Source organism: Littorina saxatilis, linkage group LG14, assembly GCF_037325665.1.
Source record: "Littorina saxatilis isolate snail1 linkage group LG14, US_GU_Lsax_2.0, whole genome shotgun sequence".
Taxonomy (NCBI): domain Eukaryota; kingdom Metazoa; phylum Mollusca; class Gastropoda; order Littorinimorpha; family Littorinidae; genus Littorina; species Littorina saxatilis.
The window spans coordinates 36,810,189-36,832,524 of NC_090258.1; the positions used below are offsets into that span (position 1 = coordinate 36,810,189).

Below are 22,336 nucleotides of genomic sequence, written 5' to 3' on the forward strand. Positions count from 1 at the left end.
TCGTTGCTGAAATACAGCGTATTTTGTCATGGTACCCATCAGAAGTCCTCAAAACCCTCCCGATTTTTGACTGCTCATGCGATCAACACCTGCATCAGCAGGAATGGCAGAACACAAAAAATATGCAAGATAGGAAAACAAAACAACCTGTTCTGGATAGATAAGTTAAGTTGTGCCTATGCTGAATGTTTGTCCATTTTTATTTGGTACCTTACATTTTTGTGGTCGATGTTTGGGGGCACCCTTATTTGGACGACTGTGGCGTGACCCTTGTCAAAGAAATCTTTGATCTAATTAAGTGCCTTTAACGGCATAGACAGTTTGAATGAAATGATACGGGAATGAATGTTTTAATGGGTGCAATAAGTTTTTTTCACTAAGTTAATCTAAGCACTCACATCCACACATTTTCAGGTAACTAGACACATATTACAAACTTTATTGCTCAGCTTTTGGTTACCCCCCGCGGGTTAGGGGGAAGAATTTACCCGATGCTCCCCAGCATGTCGTAAAAGGCGACTAACGGATTCTGTTTCTCCTTTTACCCTTGTTAAGTGTTTCTTGTATAGAATATAGTCAATATTTGTAAAGATTTTAGTCAAGCAGTATGTAAGAAATGTTAAGTCCTTTGTACTGGAAGCTCCCATGGGGTCGCCTTCACGCGGCGGGAGTGTTTCCACAGAGCCACCCCACCCCTTTACTTCTCTTCTTTTGTCTTATTTCTGCCTTACCAGTCCTTTCACCTATATTTCCTTCCAAGAAAACTCTCCCTACTATTCCCTGCAGATTTCCAATTCTTTTCTTGTTGTCTTATTTCTATCTGACTGGATCCATCACCTTTATTTCACTTACCAAAAGTCTTCTTTTCCACATCCTTATTTCTCTGCACCCCGCATGTCGTAAGAGGCGACTAACGGATTATGTTTCTCCTTTTACCCTTGTTTAGTGGTTCTTGTATAGAATATAGTCAATGTTTGTAAAGATTTTAGTCAAGCAGTATGTAAGAAATGTTTAGTCCTTTGTACTGGAAACTTGCATTCTCCCAGTAAGGTCATATATTGTACTGCGTTGCAAGCCCCTGGAGCAATTTTTTGATTAGTGCTTTTGTGAACAAGAAACACTTAACAAGTGGCTCTATCCCATCTCCCCCCTTTCCCCTATCCCATCTCCCCCCTTTCCCTCGTCGCGATATAACCTTCGTGGTTGAAAACGACGTTAAACACCAAATAAAGAAAGAAAGAATTTGTACTGGAAACTTGCATTCTCCCAGTAAGGTCATATATTGTACTACGTTGCAAGCCCCTGGAGCAAATTTTTGATTAGTGCTTTTGTGAACAAGAAACAATTGACAAGTGGCTCTATCCCCTCTCCCTCCGTCGCGATATAACCTTCGTGGTAGAAAACGACGTTAAACACCAAATAAAGAAAGAAAGAAAGAAAAAGCTTTTGGTTGTAATCAAGATCAAGAGCATAAATACATAGTTCATTTAACACACACAATCAAATCCACACACAGACACACACATTAACATTTTCAATCTGCATTCAGCTTCAAGATAACTCTTGGAAATCTGATCACAATAATGTATAATAAAATAATTTCACCGGCATTTCTAAAGATTCCTGTTGGTTTCTCTTGTTTTGATTATTCAAAACATAGAAATAGACGTTTAAGCCATTTCAACCCATATATGTACAAAAAATTCTTCAGTAATAGAAAACATTCTGCTCATCACAAAATCCTGTTGAGTGCTTATGTCAGTTACACACATATCATCGCACTACATCCCATAGTGCTTGTGTTCCTGATCTAGGTATCTTCTGTACTGGTTGTCTAAATATTTATAAGTATTAAACAATGGCGACTGCACGTGAGAGGGAACAATAAAGAGACCAAAAAGCAATGTACTCACGTTAAAATGACGAACACGGAACGAATAACAGCGACGTTTCGACCTAAGGGTCTTCTTCAGGCACAAAAATACACACACAAAAAGAAGACGGACGATAGAACAGATAAAGAGGAGAATAACTGACAAAACAACTGCACTGCACAAACCAACAAATGACAAAGACAGAGAAGCAAGGGAAGCTACTCGAGGGGAAGCCAACAATAACACAGGCAAGAAAAAAGAGTTGAAAAGCGGCAGTCGAGGGTGCGTGCGGTTTCTCCGATATAAATCTGGCGACAAGAGAGGCAGACTATCCCATAGACAACGTTGTGACTTTGACAGTCAAACGTTCTCTTGACCGTGAAGGAGCCACGAGGGCCTTGGAGGCAGGTGTCAGAGTGGAGGAAGGGACAAGATTTGCAATTTCGTTTGGAACAAGGAATAGTCTTCTTAGTGTAAACAAGCATAAATATTTGTACTGGCAAGCGCACAGACACACTTGTCAGCCCTCAATTCAAGTGTTGTCTGCCCAAAATAAAAATGAAATGCAGATGTGAAGGGCAGAATAAAGAAACAAGTCGCGTAAGGCGAAATTACTACATTTAGTCAAGCTGTGGAATTCACAGAATAAAACTGAACGCACTGCATTTTTTCACAATGACCGTAGTCCGCCGCTAGTGCAAAAGGCAGTGAAAATGACGAGCCTGTTCAGCGCGGTTGCGCTGTGCTAACCGCGCTGTGCTGCATAGCACGCTTTACTGTACCTCTCTTTGTTTTAACTTTCTGAGCGTGTTTTTAATCCAAACATATCATATCTATATGTTTTGGGAATCGGGAACCGACAAGGAATAAGATGAAATTGTTTTTAAAACGATTTTGAAAATTTAATTTTAATCATAATTTTTATATTTTTAATTTTCAGAGCTTGTTTTTAATCCGAATATAACATATTTATATGTTTTTGGAATCAGAACATGATGAAGAATAAAATAAAAGTAATTTTGGATCGTTTTATAAAAAAATTAATTTTAATTACAATTTTCAGATTTTTAATGACCAAAGTCATTAATTAATTTTTAAGCCTCCATGCTAAAATGCAATACCGAAGTCCGGCCTTCGTCGAAGATTGCTTGGCCAAAATTTCAATCAATTTGATTGAAAAATGAAGGTGTGACAGTGCCGCCTCAACTTTCACAAAAAGCCGGATATGACATCATTATCGAAACAAGAGGCGAAGCCTTCAAGGCTCACGTAAGAAATCGACAAACAGTAACACAAACTCAATCACTCCGTCACACACACACACACACACACACACACACACACACACACACACACACACACACACACACACACACACACACACACACACACACACACACACACACACACAGTAAGCATAGGTGAAACTATGCAAGAAAGCGAGACCCTGGATCTGCCAAGAAGTCTCGGCCCGCTCACAATAACAATGACCGAGACTTTCAGTAATTCCTTTGCGTGACGTCTAACCCTCTTACGTCATAATGTGACGTCTTCAAATAGTTTCTATCACACACGTCGAACACTTTTGACCGAGACTGACGTAATCCATAGACTCGGAAATGTTAAAGTTTCTACCACAGACATACACACATACATACATACGCACGCACGCACGCACGCACGCACGCACAGACAGACAAAGTTTATCATCGCATAGGCTACACTTACGTGAGCCAAAAATGAAAAAAAAACGTCTGGGGATTTCATACCCAGAAACTCATGTAAAATTTCATAAAGATCGGTCCAGTAGTTTAGTCTGAATCGCTCTACACACACACACACACGTACAGACACACACACACACATACACCACGACCCTCGTCTCGATTCCCCCTCTTTGTTAAAACATTTAGTCAAAACTTGAGTAAATGTAAAAATGAGGATTTCAGAAATTGCATTCATGTAATGCCTAATTTAAAAAAAAAAGTACAATATTTTTGTTTCCTTCTTCATAACTTGTAGTCTTTGCATGCCACACATATGACTGGGAACACACTCATCAGTATTAATTATTTACATCTCTCATTCCAGAGTCAAAGACATTCAATTGAATAATCATGTACATATACAACAGCACAGCAATTACAAACATCAACAATCAGGATATGCAACTTCCCTGTGGAAAGTCGAGTTTACACGAAAGCCTGGCTTCAAGAAGAATCAATCCATTGAATTTGCGTATGTTCTGCCTGAAATTAATTCATCCCCCCAAATAATATTCAAAGCATGATGGTCTGTAATACAAATCCTACATTTCAAAAATTAACCTTATTTACAGCACATATACATCCCACAAAGCATTTGTTTTAGGCATGAGAAAAGTTATGTATGTACATGTGAATAAAATCTGATACAATATGTTTACTAATCAACAACTCCCACTCAAACACCTGGCATACATTTCAGAGAATACAGGTGTTACAAACAAGTGTGTTATCCCATAAAACATCGCCCGCGTGATACAACATGCCTTAAACGGACAATAAAATGCAACAAAATCAATGCAAGTTGGAAGGCCACTCACACTTTGCAGATTTTATACTCAAGACATACAAAAATATCTTGAAGACATGAAGAAGAAAGACCAAGGTATACAAGGAATCAAGCAACATCCAAATCTTCTTCCTTCAAGGCACAGCCCTTCACGTGTAAACAATTGTGACCCTCCACCACGAAATGAGTCGCATGTCACCTCGCGCGGTTCTGCGCTAGGCTTAATATAAGTCCGGGGAGTGTCTTGTAACAGTGTGAGGGTCACCTTAGTCACAGGCTTATAACTCAAACACTTTTTGCTCTTTTCTAAAACGGTTTTCACCACTGGATAGAGCATAAAAAACTCTTTAGAAAAATGTAAAAATATGAAAATCATGCAAAGGTGACATGCGACTCATTCCGTGATGGAGGGTCACAATTGAGGTCTGCATCTCTGATCTATCCAGGTGTTTACAAGACCATCCCTCCACTTGGACATACACACAAAATCAACTCGAGTCCAACCTGTTTATAAAGACCACACAACTGACGGACCAAAAGTATGACAAATTTGTAAGTCATAGACAGGTGGTCGCTATGGAAAGGTGCATTATATAAGGGGAAAAACATCAGGATCCTTTTGGGTGGTTGTAATGGGCAGGTGGTTGTTAGCAAGAGGTGGTGGTTGTAATGGGCAGGTGGTTGTTAGCAAGAGGTGGTGGTTGTAATGGGCAGGTGGTTGTTAGCAAGAGGTGGTGGCTAGGGCAGGTTCCACTGTACCTGGCTACTTCCAGGGAAGAATGGGAAATGAATTTATGAAAATTACCACCCTACCAGGCATTTGATTTTTTGAATGTGTTCAAAAGGTGGGCTAATTTGATCAGAAGTAAAACCATGGACAGATCTGAGACAAGAAATGTTTACTTGAGAAAGACCATGCCTTTAACAGTGCATGCAATGTGACCACTTAACTTTACCATTCTATTTCATGGCTAAAACAACACATGAGATTGCAAGAGATACTAGCATAAAAATGCTTCAACAGATCTGGTAACAGCAAAAATTATCTAAACACAACAGCTAACACAGTCAAGTTAGCAGTCTATTAACACTTTCTACCCCACCTATGTTGACCAAGGTTTTTTTTTTATCTGAGACCAGCTGTGCTGCACCAGGTCACTCAGAATTGTAGTAACTGTGTATCAACACGCTGGAATGCAGGCGTTAGCTTCAGTTGCTTCCTGTAACGTCCATCTAACGCCTGCGTTAGATGGACGTTACAGGAAGCAACTGAAGCTAACAGTCTGAGCGGATATATCCGTACCTGGTCAGATAGAGCCATATGAGTGGGTACGAATATATCCGTACCTGAGAGACAATGAGTTAAATAAAAGCCATTTTCAAGCTTTTAACTATCCTTGTTAAACTGTGTTGAAGCTTGCATAATGACCCATGCTAGTGCGCTTTTCAAATGGAAGACAAATAAAGCATATAATGCAGCCCTGTAGTGGAAAGTATTTCACTAACCACTGCGAGAATTAAAGTCAGTAGTCAATAAAATCTACCCCTCTATAGCAATTCCGCCAAGAGACCTAAAAGGGCACCCATCTTACTCACCATGGTCAGCAAAAAGGAAAAGGAAAAGTCTTTGATGACAGAGTTTGCGTAAACCAGACATTTACGGTATTTTACACAAAACAAAATCGGCAACGGGTTCTGCACACTGCCTAATATTTCTTCTTAACAAATATGATGCAATCGCTGTGTTTTAGACTTGGTTTGACAGGATGGCATAACCAAATGACTAGCAGTCAATGACGGCCAAGAATCGTACTTACACAAAAATAGCAATTTGTACAACAGATAGAGCAATAATTGAACGAGTAGCTTCGATCCCCTCCGTTGTTATTTACGACCAAGCTATCGCCACTTTTGGTACAGCGTTTTTGGTATGGCTTGTAAGTCAAAGTCTGTTTATGAACTGTGATAGACTGACTGGAAAACTCTGGAATTCTCAAGGCTGCAGGGTGATGTCACATTCGACCTCTAAGTCCTGCGCCTGCTGCAAATTCCTGTTGTAGAAGAGCGTCTTGAAAAACTCATAGGAACTGATCATGATGGCACAGGCTGGAGCCACCTTAATGATGCGTGGCGCCAAACCTGAAACAGTCAAAGTTTCATTGCTCAGTTCTGGTCTTATTTTTATCAGAAGCAGGGAAAAATACACACACACACACATTTGTACCTACTGCAGCATTGTCCATGAAACCAATTGTTACAAACATTAATGTATCGACAGAACAGTGGATTTCCCTTCTTCGAGCCATGTGATCTCAGCTAAAGGCCAACTAAATCGCAAATCTAGACGGCTGTTCGAGACTGCAAACGTAGAGTGCGCTCAATTTTTAAATATAAGACGAATTCGAAATAAAAAGGATCAACACATGTATGTTCATTGGATTTTCTTTTCATAAAGTAGGACATTTGACAGATCAAAACAGTCGTTGTTCAACTTGTGTGGTCTAATAAACAGTGGTTGTTTCAATCAGTGCCAAATGCCACATTTTGGTCAAAAATGCAAATACCGTATTTGACGGACTACAAGCCGCGACTTTAAAAAAAAAAATCGCATTGCGGCTTATAAAAAGATGCGGCTAAAACGTTACCTAAACTTGAATAGCATTCACCTAATGGAAGTCGCCGCGGATTTTCATTTCGCTCGATTAGCTATTACTGGTACTTTATTAGCTCTCTACTCAAGACTCGGCGCTTTTCTCTTTCTTTCGCGAATCTTCGTTTGTCAACAAGTCGTGGTGACAAGATAGCGTACAGAGAAACACCGGATGTATCAGGATCTCGCATGCGCGAGATTTCGTTTTTTTGTGTCTCGCGATAGTTGGAGGAGCGAGAGCCGCCATGTTGTGTTTTCGTCTGCTCGAAATGTGCGCAAAAGTCGTAAATCATCCCAAAAAAGCTTATTCCGGGCGGGTTACAAATTGTGTGTGTGATATTTTTCTTCAAACTTTTTCACTTTTCTTCTTTGTTTCACTTGTTTATTCTCGGAGCCGATTTCGCCAAATACCATACTTTCGTTTGCCTGGTTGTTTTGATTGATTGACACGATCTGATTATATTTTTTTCGACGGCGGCTAATATAGTGACGCGGCCTATACGTGGCTCGTCCCAATTTTGTTGTTAAATGTCGGGGGTGCAGCTTATAAAACGGTGCGTCTTGTAATCCGTCAAATACGGTAATGTATAATATTTGCAATCGCAACTTAGTAATGAGACCTTCTGTCTTCTTACCCTGTCAAACACCATAAAATGAACTACGTAATATTAAGTTCTGGGATTCAATTTCACGGGCCAGCTTCCTTAGAACAGCAAGTATCATGAAAATTCCTTACTCTTGGGTTTAACAAACGTGCTTACCTGTAAAAAGTGCGTGAAATCCTTGAGTCAGGTAGAGTTTCTTTATCAGAAACAGTGTTGACGTGGAGACTTTTTTCCCTAGAGAACAAAAACAAAACAAAATGTTATCCTAATACATTACATACATTTATGCTACAGCTTCAAAAAACACCCTTTATGACTTCTGAGAGGAATGACACTTATACCGTTCAGCATGCCATAACATCATTGTTAGCCAAGATAGGGAAACAAAACTGGGGCTGTTTTGGATACAATTTGAAGGTTCTTTCGAATTCCAATGACAAGCAAAACTTGTTTTGTTTGAGCTTTTCTGATTTGTTGTTGTTGATCTCAATACAGGAACCTTGCTTTTGCGCATTTGATTTTTGGGCGTGTCTGTGTTGTATGTTCCACTGTGTAGACACTATCTTATGTAAAAATCAATCTGTTTGTTGAATATGGTAGGGGAATGGATGGCCTTTCCAGTCATATAACTGGTTTTACAATAAACGGCCTCATCGCAAAGATCTTCACTTGAACTTATCTGCCAGGTTTTTATGACGGGTAGTATACATCCTAGGTGAAGAAACGAATGATTGCAGACCAACCTCCTGTGATGACCTGCTCTCCCAATTCCACCTGGCGATGGGTTTTGATCACGTCAAACGGCAAAGTCAGAATGGCTGCCACCTGCACATATCAAACAAATTGTTAGCTACAAGGCTTACGAAGTCTGATGATAGCAAAGGGTAAGCTCAATTTCTGATCAGCAATTTTTTTAATGAAAACGAAAATGCAAACACAGACATAGACATGGGCACGCAGACACCGAGTCAGCCTGCCTCTCTATCAATAAGCCTGCCTCTCTATCAATAAGCCTGCCTCTCTATCAATAAGCCTGCCTCTCTATCAATAAGTCTGCCTCTCTATCAATAAGCCTGCCTCTCTATCAATAAGTCTGCCTCTCTATCAATAAGTCTGCCTCTATCAATAAGTCTACCTCTCTATCAATTAGTCTGCCTCTCTATCAATAAGCCTGCCTCTCTATCTATCAATAAGTCTGCCACTCTATCAATAAGTCTGCCTCTCTATCAATAAGTCTGCCTCTCTATCAATAAGTCTGCCTCTCTATCAATCAATCAAAGCCAAAAACGAGACCGTGACTCGCAACATACCAAAAGCAGAGAAATATGTGTCAGCACTGAGGAATAAACCCAGGGCACATGTACTTATACTGTATGTCAGCCAGAACACTGTGGGGGACATCGCCATTGACACAGGAAACTTTATTATCTTGAATGAGAAATTCATTTATTGTGCATCACACAAACTTTAAGCAAAATAATCCTTCTTCTTCTGCGTTCGTGGGCTGAAACTCCCACGTACACTCGTGTTTTTTGCACGAGTGGAATTTTACGTGTATGACCGTTTTTTACCCCGCCATTTAGGCAGCCATACGCCGTTTTCGGAGGAAGCATGCTGGGTATTTTCGTGTTTCTATAACCCACCGAACTCTGACATGGATTACAGGTTCTTTTTCGTGTGCACTTGGTCTTGTGCTTGCGTGTACACACGGGGGTGTTTGGATACCGAGGAGAGTCTGCACACAAAGTTGACTCTGAGAAATAAATCTCTCGACGAACGTGGGGACGAACTCACGCCGACAGCGGCCAACTGGATACAAATCCAGCGCGCTACCGACTGAGCTACATCCCCGCCCTATACTTCATGTGTAGGAAAGATGCTGTACATGACATGCATATAAGTAGAGAAGTCTTCAAAGCAAGCCCAGTACTTACTGTGCCTGCACCAGCGCCCGCCACAAAACTCTCGGAGAAAGATAACTCCGGCGAGCCTGTTGTTCTCAGCACCTCAGCTTTCATGGTCTCGTAGCTCAGCCAGTACAGAGCTGTGGACCAAAGGGAACATAACGCCTTGGTTAGTTTCAGGGATGAGAACCATGCATTCAACTCATCTTTCATGGTATCATAGCTCAGCCAGTACAGAGCTATAGAACAAAGGGAGCATAACAATTTGTCTAGTTTCAGGGATAAGCGTCATTCATCTCAGCTTTCATGGTATCATAGCTCAGCCAGTACAGAGCTATAGAACAAAGGGGGCATAACAATTTGTCTAGTTTCAGGGATAAGCGTCATTCATCTCAGCTTTCATGGTCTCAGAGCTCAGCCAGTACAGAGCTATAGAACAAAGGGAGCATAACAATTTGTCTAGTTTCAGGGATAAGCGTCATTCATCTCAGCTTTCATGGTCTCATAGTTCAGCCAGTACAGGACTATGGAACAAAGAGCGCATAACATCTTGGTTAGTTTCAGGGATAAGAACCATGAATTCACCCCAACTTTCATTGTCTCATAGCTCAGCCATGCAGTTAGAGCTGTAGAAACACAGCACAACATTATAAGACTTTCTTTTTCTTTTCTAGACAAGTTTTTCTCATATTTTGGAAGGTCTTGAAAGCCCATGAACGAAGAAGAAGAAGAAGAAGAAGAAGGAAGGTCTTGAAAGGATGGTGTGTTTACGTGTGTGGTGTGGGGGAGGGGGGGGACTGTTTCAGGCAAAATAACAACTTTTCAATTCTTCAAAGCAAAGCGGTCTGGCAAGAGACTGCTTGAAAAGGATGCATTTCGTATGCGTAAAAATATCTGAAAGAATGTGGAGTGTGTGGTGGTTGGGTGGAAGTCGAGGCAAACTGGCAAACTGACTCACCAGAGAATGGCACATCCCTCAGCAGAGTGGGGCCCAGTCCTCTCCAGAGTGAGAAGACCCCTTGAGTCTTGATGGTGTTGTTGATGGCTTGCCCCACGGCCTGGTATGTCAGTTGTGCTGACTGCATCTTGGTGCGTACCAGCTCAACGGGGCTGATGAGGGAGGCTGCCCACACTGTTTCAACATACAGGTCATGCTTAGCACCTCTGCATCGATAGTGACATACCCAAAATACCTTAAACAAGATCACTCACACAAGCCTAAAGGAGGTCCTTAAATTGAGCCCGAAGTTGACTTTGCGAAGACTTTTCATCGAAAACTTGGTGCTAAAGCTTGGTACGGCCAGCTTTGCGGAGTATGCTTCGCGTAGTCGACTTCGCCCAGTTAATTTGAGGGTTAAAGTAAAGCCGTCTTTAAAACCTGAAAAGAATTAGAAAAGCAGGCATGTTGGAAGTCAAACAAAGTGTCTGGGATCACAACAAGGTTAGGCTCACCCGAAAACGCCTCAGATGACACTCATTAAAACTTAGCAAAAAAGTTCAGTTTTTAATCTTAAGGCAAAGGGAGCCACTAAAATCTAAATTTGTATTTACTTCTACCATAGGCTAATGTTATATACTTATGAAGTGGTAAGGCATATACGATTTCAAAACGGATAACGTTTTCAGTACCGTCACTGTCCGTTACCATGGAAACGACAATCTCCAACTGCCAAAATGGGTTGCTAGGAACACGTTTTTTAGCTTCCCCTTCAATCATAGGAATGTGATTTTTTGCATGTAGGATGTAGGAGTCCATAGTTGTGGAATGACAACAGGGATTTTTTCTAGGATGAATAGTTCTAATAAAATATTGTTTTTAGATGAATTATCATGTTTTTCAGCACAATTTTAGTAAATATGACCCGCCTGAACAGTTATTTATTAATTTAAAGAAAATTCCTGTTGTCATTCCACAGGTTGTCCTCTGATAAGCATGTCCCTTAAGTTTCATTGCATTCTGAACAGATGGATTGAAGAAAAACAGTTTCCTAGAAAGCAGGTCATGCAAAAACGCTGAACAGAGAAACAAGGCCGAGAACATTTCAAAGCTCTTTTATTCACCCCAAATCAATGTTAACATAGTTCAGGTACTTTTCACAGACACCTGGTAACTACAGGCTTACCTTCTTCTTCTTCTACATTCCCGGCCATACATCTAGATGTCCAGTCCAGTGTTGAGTGCAAATCCCGCAGTCGGGCTTACCTAAAACTGCCCAGCAGCATATGCTGCACCCCCTTCTAGTCTGATGAGCTCATCCTGTCTTTTGAGTTTAGCTGTAAGCACAGTGTCGCGTCTCTTGTTTAGCTGATCTTTCTTGAACCTGAGGCTGCCAAGAACCCTCTTACACTCCCTAACCTTATTTAATCTTTTCATGTTACAGCCTGTTGTAAAGCCGTAGAACTGTGCAGTGTTGAGAGCAGCCGCTGGTCCAAAATTGAATTCCCTAGCCCCTGTGACGACTGCAAACCGTACGCGATTTTTGCATGCAAATTTGTCCTTGGGGCAGCGAACCCAAACGCTGCTGTGGAGACACTCATTAGAGTTTTGGGTTTTTCCTGACACACATCTCTGAAGCAGTTGATCTTCCGTCAGTCTCTGGTAAACTGGTTCTAGAGGAGGATTCAGCTTCTTGAAGTTGAGAGGTGTATGGACGAGTTTTGCGTGTGGTCCTGGGGGCTTGTTCTGCGCAAGGGCGGCCTGGTAGAAGCACCATGACGCGGCACCATGGGAGCACAAGTCATGCTGTGGCTTGTCATCTGTTAAGTAGCCGTGACGCAGAGATGCCATCACTGCCCGTTTCATGTCTGCAACTGTCTTACTCCCCCTCCCCCCCCCCCCCCCCCCCCCCCCAATTGTAATATATCGTCAACTTCTTGATTGTATTCAGAGTCAGCTGACCATACCCTCGCCCTCCCAAAATGATTCCTTTCTTGCGGCAGTCTGTCACCAGGTTGCGAAGCGCTGTCCCAAGACGCTTGGAAACGTGATTGATGCACTCTTCTTTTTTGATGGTTACTTAATCTCCATAAAGCTTTATTTTGGAAAGTTCCTGGAAGGTTTTTGTGTCACCGTCTGACAGGATAACTGTGTATCGCAGATTGTGCTGCGACACTGACCTGCCCCACAGAACCCGAGCCGCCTCGACTTCCATGATGCCACTGGAACCTAAAAATAAAACCAAAGTCAGCCACTGAATAGCAAACACACAAACAAACACACACACACACACACAAAAGGCAATCAGCCACATATCCACCAACATAGACGCTATTATTGCTTTTGTTCAGTACATGTATTACTCTGCATGGAACAATACCCAAACACACACGCACATACATGCACAAACACACACACACACACACACACAAGGCAATCAGCCACATATCTACCAACATAGACGCTATTATTGTTTTTGTTCAGTACATGTATTAGTATGCATGGATCAATACCCAAACACACACACACACGCACATGCATGCACAAACACACACTCTCTCACACACATACATGCACACACACACACACACACACACACACACACACGGCAATCAGCCACAGATCTACTAACATAGACGCTATCATTGTTTTTGTTCAGTACATGTATTACTATGCATGGATTAGTACCCAAACACACACAAATACACAAACACACACGTTAACGTACGGTACACATAGACAGCGCACACAAAAACACTGACACACATATTCACAAAAACTTACAGATCTATGTAAAATTCAAACACAACACACTATCATCCCATTTCAACAACCGTCTTCACAAACGCACACATACTGTTTAGATCTACGCACTCACCTGCAAAATTCTTGTCACAGATGTCCAGTTGTTTTACCAGCCAGGCAGCATACTCCAGGGGTTTCTCCTGGAGAAGTTTGTTTCCAGTTGTCTGGCAAACATGACAGTAGTTGCACATAACATGAGCGTCTAAGCAAATTCCAGTCAGCACGTCTAGACTACAACACACCCTATTCCAATGTGGGACGAGTGCCCCATGGTCAGCCATGATCCGTCGTAGCTTACACTGATGTCAAGAACGCCTCACTGAATACTTTCTCCTCCAGTAGATCTACATCAAGTCGTTGATAGACCACTACATTTCTCAATTGGACTGGTCTCCACGTGTAGCGGCAACAAGAAGAAGAAGAAGTCGTTGATAGAGTTTATCAGCTTTCTTCTGGAAGGTTTTGTGATGCACGCCTACCAAATCTAAACTTTCACAAAATTTGTTAAATTGTTGAGCACCTAGCCCACATACCAAGGACGAATAAACGGCTTGCCTGATGAGACCATAATCCATTTGATCGCTTTCTTTGGAAGCAAGGTATCCAGCGGTACCTGGAACAACTTCCTCACACGTTGAACAAGAGACATGCGCGTACACTGCAAGGCCGTGTCCCTGTTTTGAGTCTGGGCATGGTGACAGCGTTGGCTGTTTAGGCTACATTGCGGACAACAAAGTTTGTTTACAAGTCAATACCATCAAAGGTTTCCAAATCAACAAAACATCTCCTTGTTTGGGAAGCCTCTGGACCTGTCGCTTTTGACGCGGTGGCTGCTGTGTAGGCCTATGTGTTCGTCTTGAATTGTGTTCGCGTCAAACAGGCAAGAACACACTCTCAGTCCTGACGCAGAATTTGATCTGCATGCCACAGCGGTCGATCCAGAGTCTGTGCGCTTTGTCACCGATTGTGTTTCAGTTGTTCTCTTGTCTCTGCAACTCTTCAGTTGTTGTCTTCTCATACGCTTGCCTTCATTATGTGTTTTTCGGAACGTTAATCTTTTCACACGAGCCATTTTTCTAAGCAAACTCAGTGGAAAACTAAACGTGGTGAGCAGACGACTTTTAGAATGCGAAAAGCCACGCGAGCCTATCTGACCAATCGTGGCCAGGTATTTACGTCATACCCCCTTATATGGAAAGTGTCTGTGGTTTGCTTGTTTGGAAAATAGGGGGGTTTCCCCAGGAGAATCCATATTTAACCGAAAATAACCACCGCATGACACAGGGGAGAGAACTGCTGTTCAAACGGTATACGACGTTTCCGCGTTGGGCGAGCAGAAATGTCTGTTGTCAAGGGTTGAAAATCGTAATTTTTATCGGAAGAGTGAATGAAAAGACAGAAAAATTCGACGGGTTGGTGCAATGAAATATATTTTTAGAGACTTTGATGAATTTGTATAGTGTAATCATATGCATGTCATGAAAGTAGACAGATTGAAAGGTGCAAAACTGCTAACAACTCAAAATGGCTGTGTAAGTCCAATCACTCTAAATTTCAGTGGCACACTTCGCCTTAACTAGTTGGAATTTGAACCAGCTGAAGTTTCATTGAAACAACACAGACCATGACACTCCAATCCAGATAAATGAGGTGCAGAAACAAACCTCTGGCAATAGCCCCAGCAGTCATAGGCTTCCACCAGTCATAGGAACAGCACTCGTTATACTGCATGGCGGCTTTCAGCTGCTCATAGCATGTGAAGTACACCACTGTGGCCGGTACAGCCATCACTCTGCACAAAAACACACAACGGTACATCTATAAAGAAGAAGGTACTACTTGAATGCGCAAAGAAAAAAAAACATACAAACCTTTTACAGTTACACAGACACACACAAAGACTCATACACAAGCACACATGCATGCACACCATTGCCATAATAATGACACTGGTCACCCCCACCCCTACTTCCTGCAAGTGCAAGGTTACAGTGCTGTATGAGATTAAGAACGTATTATTTCAGATCAAACTTTGATGAACAAGGAAACAAAAATGCAATACATTTTACAGTTGCCTAGATTGCAGATATAGACAGAGACACACACATGCACACACACACAAACGCGCGTGGGCACACACACACAAACACGCGTGGGCACACGCACCCACAGACACACACACTTTACTTTGAACGCGTAATTACTGTTCCAAATGTGCATCTGTCAGTTATGCAATCAAACAATTTAAAAGTCACTTTTCATTTTTTCAGAAGTCTGAGGGTTTTTTTAGCTTTAATTTCCATTTGCAAACATTATCTATTGTGTAATCTTTGCATAAGCATGCAAATCTCACAAAAATCACCTTTCATGGGATCTTGTGGGCATCATACCATTTGAAGATCTTCAAAATGTTGTCATGCAATCTATTGCCATCGCGACATAGGAGGTTTTATTCAATTTGATTTGAACATTGTCCAATGAACGTACAAGCCAAAAATGCAACTGACATAAACATTTTCAATTAAAGAGTACCGCTTGCATTTCTATTTGCTAAAAATCAAATCTGTCTCAAAAGAGACTGCTTGCATTTTGTAAGCACGTCGGATATATATACAGTTGTATATCTGTAAGAATGTGTCAGACTAGCCAAAAACATAGCACTGTTAATATACAAAAGACAGTAAACAATAGGAGCACTGCTCAAGACGGGATACTCACAAAGTAGGTGGAAGTCCACTCCACAGAGATGAAACACCCTCATACCGAATGATTTTCATGAAAGCATCCTGCAAGAAGAAATTTCATGCACAATTCTAACAAGTTCTCCTTTTTTTTATTTACAGAAGAAATGCTCAGAATACAAAGCATTAATCTTTGCACATATTTTTAGTCTGATTTCTCGAAGTCTGAAAACAGAAGAACTCTAAATTACTCCACTTTTCAGTACAGGCACTTTTTATTAATATATCATCAGGGATCACATTGTTCATAATGCTGTGCTATAGTGTAAAGAGACCATTTCATGAAATAATATATATATATATTCCAATTTACCCACAACTTAATTTGAGATACAGGGAGTACATTACTACGTGGTAAAAAAGCTGTCTAGAAAGCATTGTCCTGTCATAGCATAATCCCCTTGCCAAAACCAGAGGTCAAACTCGCACTGACAGCGTCTGAGTGAAAAACTGTTGTTGTTCGGGTGTTTTTTTGTAAACCACTGAGCCTACCAAGCTATATGTTCCTGGCCCATTGAATATCACAACATAAAATAATTAACAAGAAGAGCAAACGCTCGATCGAGTCACTTTCGCAGTTCTGAATATTATATGAGGCATCAGATGGACAGGAAGAAATTGCTATTCACAACACAATGAGTCACGTTCACATAAAATTTGAGCCCGGTCACTTTTATAGTTTCCGAGAAAAGCCCAACGTTAAGTTGTGTGTTGCCGAACAGAAAAGGCTAGTTATCTCCCTTGTTTTTCTGATAACGTTCGTAAAAGGCTACAGATGTAAATACTTTGATGTAAAGAATAATCCTACAAAGTTTCAATCACATCCGATGAACTTTGTCAAAGATATAAAATGTCTAATTTTTCCTTTGACGCTGACCTGTGACCTTGAAAAAGGTCAAAGGTCAACGAAACCATCGTTAAAGTGTAGAGGTCATTGGAGGTCACGACTAAACAAAATATGAGCCCGATCGCTTTGATAGTTTCCGAGAAAAGTCCAACGTTAAGGTGGTGTCTACGGCCGGCCGGCCGGATGTCCGGCCGGCCGGCCGGCCGGACAGACTAACACTGACCGATTACATAGAGTCACTTTTTCTCAAGTGACTCAAAAACTATCACAATACCACACAATTACTGAAATAAACGTGTGTGTGTGTGTGTGTGTGTGTGTGTGTGTGTGTGTGTGTGTGTGTGTGAACAGTGGAACCCCCCTAGATCTTTTTTCCAGATGTTCTGTTGGTAATGTCAGAAGATTCTAATTACTTCCATTTTAAGATTCCCTCTCTTTTAAAACCTGACTTTCTCCCACTTTGTCATAAAGGGGGGAGGGGGGGGGAGGACAATTCTGAACTGAGTTGGTCTGACTCACCATGGTGCCAGAAAAGGGTGCAGGCAGAGGCTTTTTGTACCATGTCTGCTGTGTGACCTGGGTCGATCCGTTGAGGCACGCACACATGTGATCCATCAACCCATTGCAGTACAGGAAGCATTTACCTCGACTGAAAGCACTTGGCTTCTTCTGTGCTTGCAGTCGAATCTTCACAACATCCAAAGGTGTCACTGCAAGTAATACTAATAGTTATGATCAAAACATAACTCTCATTCAATGGGAACAATGGCATTGGGAAGGGAATACAATTTCTCCTATCTCAGACACAACAAAAAGATTCTCTGCCGTTGGGTTGGACTTGGAGGGACGGGCGCAATGGCGTGGTGGTAAGACGTCGGCCTCCTAATCGGGAGGTCGTGAGTTCGAATCCCGGTCGCTGCCGCCTGGTGGGTTAAGAGTGGAGATTTTTCCGATCTCCCAGGTCAACTTGTGTACAGACCTGCTAGTGACTTAACCCCCTTCGTGTGTACACGCAAGCACAAGACCAAGTGCGCACGGAAAAGATCCTGTAATCCATGTCAGAGTTCGGTGGGTTAAAGAAACACGAAAATACCCAGCATGCCTACTCAACGAAAGCGGAGTGAAGCTGACTATGCTCTCAGAGTATAGTGTGGGGAACCCAAATGGGCAAACGAGCTCACACGTAACCAGACAATTCTGGAACGCTGAAGAAGAAGAAGAAGAAGAAGGACTTGGAGGAGTACGTGCCCTCAGTTTTCTAATAGTGAGTTACACGTACTATACAGCGCTGTAATTACATGTAACACAATCATATTGGCATATCATACCATTTTTCTTATCCCTAACTTGACAAAATGTGCCTGGTATACTCCTAATCTATATCAAGGGTAAATAATGTAACACACTGAATGAATATCACAAGTTGACTTTTGAAGATTTTTCAATACATGTGAATCAGTGCCAATTTAAGTTTTAACTGGTTTTCAAAGGGAGCATGATTTCCTTAATAATATGTAAATTAACTGGGATCAGCTCGTTACTCCCCCGGCTCGTTACTCCCCCTCAGGGTTAGGGTTAGTACCAAGCCGGGGCAGTAACGAGGCGGGGGAGTAACAAGATGCTCCCAATTGTTATGTTATGTTATGTTATCAGACTGGTACTTAGGCTGTTAAGCCTTTGTCTGATCTTTTGATCAGTTGCTATCCTAGCCTAACTTTGGGCTAGGTAACCTACACGATCTTTTGACCGTGGCCTATTCTATCAACTTTTTCTTGGCTGGTTGTAGTGAGAGGCATACTGACATTTGGGCTATACATATAATCTTTCAGTGCATTGTCCAAGCGATTTTTGAAACTGTTCATTGTCGGCGCTTCTACCACATTCTTGTCCAAGGAGTTCCACGTGTCTATGATTCTGTTCGTGAAGAAAGATTGTCGGAGAGCTGTTCTGCATTGTTTCTTCTTGAGCTTGAACTGATGTCCACGGATATTACAAAGGCTATTCAGCTCCAGTGGGTTCTTGCAATCCTAGTATCCATGCACGAATGTGTATGCTTCAATCATGTCTCCCCGGATACGCCTATAGCACATGCTTGGAACTTTCAAAACTCTCAAACGCTCTTCATAACTCAAGGTCTTCAACCCTGGAATACCCTGTACACTTCGTGGCTCTTCTTAATACACTTTCAATCAAATTTTTATATTTCTCGAGTCGGGGACTCCACACCACATTTGCAAACTCCAGATGAGGCCGTACAAGTGCAACAAAGAGAAGTCTTAGCGTTTCTGCGTCCAAATGCTCAAAGACCGTCTAATGTTCAACTTGTCTCCTCTCTGATCCTGAGTCGACTTGACTACTGCAACTCATTGCTTGCCGGCCTCCCCACTGAAGAACTTGATCGCTTACAGAGAGTCCAGAACAGTGCTGCAAGGCTCATTCTGCAGAAGTCTAAGAAAGACCATGTCACTCCCCTACTTACCACCCTTCACTGGCTTCCTATGAAGTATAGAATCGAGTACAAGCTCGCTCTGTTAGGGTACCGCTGTTTTGAGAAATCACTTCCCCCCTATTTGTTCCATTCCCTCAGTATCTACGAGCCATCCCGTTCTCTCAGATCCTCCTCTGAAAAACTCCTTCGCATCCCCAAAACCAGGACCAAGACCTTTGGTGAAAGAACCTTTAGGTACCAGATTCCGACCGTCTGGAACTCGCTTCCAAGTTCTATCCGTGATTCCAGCAGCCTTTCCTCCTTCAAAACCCAACTCAAAACATACCTGTTTCGTAAAGCCTTTGCTTAGCCTGAGTAGACTCTCCACAACTCTATTCTGTTTTGGAACTCTCTACCCTGTATGTGCTTTATGGTCTCTTTGTCAATGGTATCTTTGTGTGTGTGTGTGTGTGTGTGTGTGTGTGTGTGTGTGTGTGTGTACTTTTAAAATTGTACGCTAAGTTTTGCTTAGTGCTTGGGTTCTTGGTGTTATGTCTCAGTTAAATGTATGCTTTGTATGCTTGTTGATTTGTGCTAGTTTATTCTATAATGAATTTGTAAAGCGCCTGGAGCCAATTGATGGGACTCGCGCTATAGAAAAGTTATTTATTATTATTATTATTATTAATGAGACCCAGGATTCTGTTTGCTTTGTTGACTTGTGTTTCCACGTGCTTTGAGAATTTCAATTCACTGTCTACATTGACTCCAAGGTCCTTTTCTGCACTTGAGCTTTCCAGATCAACCCTGTCCACGCTGCCAGGTTTTCTCATATTATACACAAGTTTCTGATTTTTTGTACCCAACTGTAATATCTTGCACTTATCTGCATTAAAGATAACTCCTGCCTGTGTATGCTTGTACATGTGTATGTTTGTATATGCTGTGTGCGGATGCATGGGTCGGACTAGCGACTGTGTTCTGAAGCTGTAAAAAGACGTCTTGCGGGTGGGATGTGCCTTACAATCTATGCACACGTGTGTCCTAATAATGTCAATTTTGGGTCAGATCAGTAGTAAATCTCGTGATCAAAGAAAAGAACTTCGCCTGTGAAAGCTTGTGTTCCGCGTATTCTAGACTGTCATATTCCAGCATCAAACAAAAAGCGTCTTAAAAATTGCGTCATGTCATCGCGCAGCTCTCTGTCTGTTGACAAGTCTATAGAATTAGAAACACGTGAGAAGGACAAACATACCCAGAACAGACGTCAAAATGGCCCCAGTACACGACGATACCATCTGTTGCACTGGAGTGATCATCACTCCCCTGTGCCTGGGGCATGCTGCCTCAGTCTGCGGCATGTTCTGATCCTTGTGAAAGTATTAAGAACGATTACATCTTCAGGTCATGTTCCACAGCTCCAGCGTCAACTTACGAAAGGGTCAGACTATTCGTACCGAAAGTTGTGAAGATGAGAACGAAGGGGAGCAACTCTAGTTTTTCTTTCGCAGTCATTTTAAAACATTTTTTATTACTGTCTATTTTATGCCGTTTCATGCAAGGAGCGACCATTTTCCTATCTCTGAATATGACCTACCCACCAGCTTCAGGGCGCTTCGCCCCCTAGGGAACACCACTGGCAACCCCCCCTCCTCTTAGCCTAGTCGGCCCTCTGTTAGTCAAACCAACTTAATTATTAGGCAAATTAGCAAAGTTTTTAGCAGCAGAGATACATTTTGGCAATATTAAACAAGTGAAATATTCCAGATGATATACCCACTTTTTTATATTTAGTCAAGTTTTGACTAAATATTTTAACATCGAGGGGGAATCGAAACGAGGGTCGTGGTGTATGTGCGTGTGTGTGTCTGTGTGTGTGTGTGTCTGTGTGTGTGTGTGTGTGTGTGTAGAGCGATTCAGACTAAACTACTGGACCGATCTTTATGAAATTTGACATGAGAGTTCCTGGGTATGAAATCCCCGAACGTTTTTTTCATTTTTTTGATAAATGTCTTTGATGACGTCATATCCGGCTTTTCGTGAAAGTTGAGGCGGCACTGTCACGCCCTCATTTTTCAACCAAATTGGTTGAAATTTTGGTCAAGTAATCTTCGACGAAGCCCGGGGTTCGGTATTGCATTTCAGCTTGGTGGCTTAAAAATTAATTAATGACTTTGGTCATTAAAAATCAGAAAATTGTAAAAAAAAATAAAAATTTATAAAACGATCCAAATTTACGTTTATCTTATTCTCCATCATTTGCTGATTCCAAAAACATATAAATATATTATATTCGGATTAAAAACAAGCTCTGAAAATTAAATATATAAAAATTATTATCAAAATTTTTTTTTCGAAATCAATTTAAAAACACTTTCATCTTATTCCTTGTCGGTTCCTGATTCCAAAAATATATAGATATGATATGTTTGGATTAAAAACACGCTCATAAATTTAAAACGAAGAGAGGTACAGAAAAGCGTGCTATGCAGCATAGCGTAACCACTACCCCGCTCGCGCGCTCTTCTTGTCAATTTCACTGCCTATGCCGTGAGCGGTGGACCACGAGTATACGGTCTTGCTGCGTTGCATTGCGTTCAGTTTCATTCTGTGAGTTCGACAGCTACTTGACTAAATATTGTATTTTCGCCTTACGCGACTTGTTTCTTCTTCGGACCCTTTTAAAATTCTGTTATTGTTCTTTTTATATTTAGTCAAGTTTTGACTAAATATTTTAAAGATAGGGTGTCCACGCCGCCATCTTGGAGAGTTTTCTGCCGAATTGAGCCGATTTGAAGAGTTTGGGGAATCTAGTGTACCTTAATTAAGACACACCTGGCTCGGTTTGCTCAATAAAGCACCAGAAGTATGCTAAATAATTAAATCAAAATGAGTAAATTGGCATTTGGTCGCGACCGAGCTCTCCACCATTTGAAGATTAAAATTGGCCGTCAAGACTGGTTTTCGTCGCCTGTGCTCGCCGAGACGGCTG

At 41.6% G+C, this 22,336-nt stretch overlaps 1 protein-coding gene across 1 annotated transcript; it reads right to left on the reverse strand.

The window, feature by feature from the left end:
* Nucleotides 1-1,437: 1,437 nt before the first annotated feature.
* On the reverse strand, nucleotides 1,438-20,801 carry LOC138947681 (mitochondrial glutathione transporter SLC25A40-like). Its single transcript, XM_070319213.1, has 9 exons — nucleotides 20,600-20,801; nucleotides 17,436-17,626; nucleotides 16,047-16,114; nucleotides 14,993-15,120; nucleotides 10,545-10,718; nucleotides 9,617-9,726; nucleotides 8,426-8,507; nucleotides 7,839-7,916; nucleotides 1,438-6,566 (listed from the first exon to the last, which is right to left on the reverse strand). Exons 1-9 carry the CDS (start codon nucleotides 20,703-20,705, stop codon nucleotides 6,421-6,423), a joined length of 1,083 nt encoding a protein of 360 aa, XP_070175314.1. The 5' UTR covers nucleotides 20,706-20,801; the 3' UTR covers nucleotides 1,438-6,420.
* Between the last annotated feature and the right edge of the window lie 1,535 nt (nucleotides 20,802-22,336).